The sequence below is a fragment of the Cicer arietinum genome, chromosome 5, assembly GCF_000331145.2.
Source record: "Cicer arietinum cultivar CDC Frontier isolate Library 1 chromosome 5, Cicar.CDCFrontier_v2.0, whole genome shotgun sequence".
Classification (NCBI taxonomy): Eukaryota; Viridiplantae; Streptophyta; class Magnoliopsida; order Fabales; family Fabaceae; genus Cicer; species Cicer arietinum.
Window position 1 is genome coordinate 1,686,797 of NC_021164.2, and position 4,433 is coordinate 1,691,229.

The window sequence follows — 4,433 nt, forward strand, 5'->3', positions numbered from 1 at the left end:
TCTCTTCAATATTTTCAATGGCCCAAGGTATAAAACTCTTGGTGCAAGTGTTTTTGTGAAAGCCACATATTTTACACAAGGTATAATTGAAGTAATTCAAAAAAATAATATGTATATAAAATATTTAAAACTACTTATGAATGAAATATTATTATTTTTTCATAATCTAAAATTTCATTAGTAAAAAAAGAGGGGAAAAAAAAGCTTGAGCCGATAAACCTAACCTATAAAAAAAAACGAAAAAATATATATTAAATGTCATGCAGACCCCTAGAGCAATTTTTATATATAATAGTAATATGGTTTTTTAGTATTTTTCTTGACCTTAGAGACTATTTTAGTAAAACCATTTTTTTTTTCCAAAATTCATTTAAAATAGGCATATATCATGCGCAATATTCTCGTTGAAATAATATTTTGCATGTGTTTGAAGACCATGAATCGTTTCATCCTCTGATATTGTGTCACTCCAAGAGCCTACAATATGCATATCGGGAAACGTAGTTACCTGATTATCTTCTCTCTGAATTTCATCAGCATTATTCACTATATTATTAGTTGTCTCAGACGAACTTCTATCGAATACCTCATTAATGACATTAGAAACCTCTTTATTAACAGTAGTTTTTAAAATCAAAATTGTCAATCATATCTTCTTTATGTAAGAGATCAACACTAATCAACACACCATCAACGAGAGTTTTTAACTAGATTCATCAAATCCTAAAAGAGGTTGCTATCCACACACAAATTAGGGAACACATTCATACTCGGAGCAAACAGCCTTCTCAACCATAGGATATTGAGCTGTAACATTTTTATTGCCTTCTACTTTATCAACAACTTCCTTATGAATTAGAACATATTTTCTAACTACACAATTTGCAACTTTTGACTTATCATGAAAAGATTTTTGCTTTGTGATTACAACATTCTACCCACTATGCTTGCATGTAGCATAAGTATGACCAATAAATTGATAATTTCTGCAAAAAAGAGGAAAATTTTCATATTCAATATTCACAAGAAAAGCAAAGCTTTCTCTACCAATGAGAAAGTAAAACTACTGAGAAAATATATCAATAAATCAAACTCAATAATAATGGAAATAACCTACTAAAATTGCAACAAAAACATAGCAAATTTGGTGTTCAACCATACGGAAACATAATTATTCTTCTTTGATTGCGTTACTATTAGTTGCACTTAGAGCCGTAAAGATGGACTAGCTCGTATGGGTCGGCTCGAAAAGTCTAAAAAAATATAGGTTTGGGCTATAAATTTCAAGCTCGAATTTTACTAGGACTTTATAGTTTGGCTCTAAAAAATCTGTAGCCGGTCGGACTTAGGGCTATCTGCATATTTGTACGAATACTTATATTTAAAAACAACAAATAATAAAATACGTAAAATGTTCACAATTTTTGTATCATATTGAAAAAAATGTTAATAAAAATGTTACAATATAAAAAAGTTATATAATTTTAAAAAAATTACAATACTTAATATTACAAAATTTAAATAAAATACTTAAAAATAATTACATTTTTTAGCCATATTAAAGAGGGATTTGTAATCCTATATGATAAAGCTCATAACTTGTTAGAGCTTATCCTTTAACGGATTGGATAGTTAGTTTTGACAACTTGCACTTTATATTGTGCAATTAGAAACTAAAAGAAAATATTATTCCAGTAGAACATGGTCAGGATCTTTATTTATTTATTTTTTATTTTACTTTTTGTTTTTTTTTAATGCAGTGTGGACCTCTTAGGATTGGTGCACCCAATATGATAAATACCTCAATACTTAATAACGTTAATTTAATAAATTAGTATTTTTTTTTTGTCGTACAATAAATAACTATTTTATAAATAAAAAAACTTCAAAATATCGATCCTTTCAATTTTTAATGTACTATTATTTATTTATTTTTCTAATTGTATATTTAATATTACATAGAGAATAGTGAGTACGTCAATAGTTGATCATAGTAATTTAGTATAAATATTTTTCTCTTTCTTTTATTTATATATTTTTTTCTTAATTTGAGTTAAATGATCAAATAAGTTATACACTGTAGCACAAAGAGTACAAATGAGACACTTAATACATAAGTGTAAGATGAAAACAATGTTTAAAATAATTTTAAAATATTTTTGACTTGGAAGCAAATCTAAATGTCGTTGTCACTAATGATTATATACATATGATAACTTAGATATATTGTAAAAAAAATTGAAAGATAAAAAATATTAGATTCATATCCCCTAATTTTTGTTTTTATTTTCCTTTAATAAATTTGTCTTTTAACTTTAAAAAAAAACCATTAATATAAGATAAAATAATATTTAAAGTAACTAAATCTGACGATCATAAGAAGCTATAGAAGAAGTCAATTTGAATTGTGTGTAGTAAATGCGAATATTGTTAGTAATTTATTGGATAGTTAAAATATTAAGACAACTTTTTATTTTTATTTTATATAAAAATATAGGATTAAAATTTGAATCATTTAATGTTGTTCGTACCATCTCAAGTTTATCCACGGCATGACTGCAAGTGTCCTACATTGCTAAGATATGAAGGCCTAAATCAAGTGAATAGTTTGCGCACTTTTTTCACGTGTGAATGCTCCATTTATTTATTGATAAGAAAAACTATCCTCTTTTAGCAACAATTGAATGAACCAATGCTCAAAAGTTTTGCTATAAATAGGTCTGACTTGGTAGGCATTGTATCACATGCCAATATCTTCTATCTAGTAATTAAATCTATAGTACCATTACTATTGGTATTGATTTGCCACCCTATTATTATTATTAAAAAATATATATAAATTATCATCTTATTCAAATGGCTCCTACAAAATTTGCAAAAATTCATACAATTAATGGTGAGGCATCAAATGAAGAACAAGACAACCTTAGTCAAGATATGAAGGATTTGATTTTTTCTCTTCCAAGAGAGAAAGGTTGGAGAACACCTTATTTGTATCTATTCCAAGGATTTTGGTGCCAACCAGCTGAAATCCAAGCAATAAGCACTTTTCAAAATCACTTCCAAGCTAAAGATAGTGATGTTTTTGTTGCAACTGTGCCAAAATCAGGTACAACTTGGCTAAAAGCACTTACCTTTGCAACTGTGAATCGCCAACACCATTTCATTTCATCCAAAAACCATCCTTTGCTTAGTTACAATCCTCATGATCTTGTTCCTTTCATTGAGTACACTGTTTATGGCAATCATGAAAATCTTCCTAATTTTTCAAATTTTCATGAGCCTAGACTTTTTGGTACACATGTTCCTTTTGATTCATTGTCCAATTCAATCAAAGATTTTTCCAATTGCAAAATTGTTTATATTTGTAGGAACCCTTTTGACACTTTTATATCTTCTTGGGTTTTTTGCAACAAAATCAAGCAAGATTCTTTGCCTACATTGGGTTTAGATGAAGCTTTTGAAATGTTTTGTAATGGGAAAATTGGGTATGGCCCATTTTGGAATCACATGTTGGGTTATTGGAAAGAGAGTCAAGAGAGACCAAAAAGGGTTCTTTTTTTGAAGTATGAGGATTTGAAAGATGATGTTAATTTTGAATTGAAAAAATTGGCTAAGTTCTTGAATTGTCCTTTTACATTGGAGGAAGAAAGTGAGGGTGTGATTGAAAATATAATAAAGTTGTGCAGCTTTGAGAAAATGAAGGAGTTCGAGATAAATAAGATTGGAAAATTTGGAAGGAACTTTGAGAACAAGTACTTGTTTAGGAAAGGTGAAATTGGTGATTGGACTAATTACCTTTCACCTTCAATGGTTGAGAATTTATCTAAAGTCATCGAAGAAAAGTTAAGTGAATGTGGTCTTAAATTTAAAGCAAAAAATTAATTACTTTCTTTGATTTTATTCATACGAGATAAATGAGTTAAAAATTAATATTTAAAAGTTGATATATAAAAATACATTGACTTTTATACATCAACTTTTGAAGATTTATTTTTATTTTATTTGTCTTTTAAAAAAAAATTGGAGATAGTAATACATTGTGTTAGGGATAACTCAAAGTTGTTGTATAGTGGTGAGCCACACACTATACTATATATGTTGCTTTTAGCTATAAATGTTGTTGCAAAACGTGGTAATGATATGTACTTTTCACAATAAAAGGGTCTCAGATGTTGTTCCCTACAACTCTAGGACCACATGTAAAGGTTAATTGATATAAACCTTATTTTGTTTATTTTCAACAAGAATCAGTTGTGTCGATGTGAACTTTCTCAAGATATCAATTACTGTTTGTGTTCTTAAATATAAGTAATAAAAAGGTTGTCATTAAATATAAATTCTATTTTAAATTACTAATTAATACCACTAACTATTTTAGAATATGAAAAGTTAAAATTAATATATATTAATACAAATGATATTTTAATTAC

At 27.5% G+C, this 4,433-nt stretch overlaps 1 protein-coding gene across 1 annotated transcript; it reads left to right on the forward strand.

The window, feature by feature from the left end:
- Positions 1–2,724: 2,724 nt before the first annotated feature.
- On the forward strand, positions 2,725–4,129 carry LOC101490899 (cytosolic sulfotransferase 15-like). The gene has a single exon (XM_004514710.4). The coding sequence runs from the start codon at positions 2,857–2,859 to the stop codon at positions 3,883–3,885; it is 1,029 nt and encodes a 342-aa protein (XP_004514767.1). The 5' UTR covers positions 2,725–2,856; the 3' UTR covers positions 3,886–4,129.
- Positions 4,130–4,433: the final 304 nt, after the last annotated feature.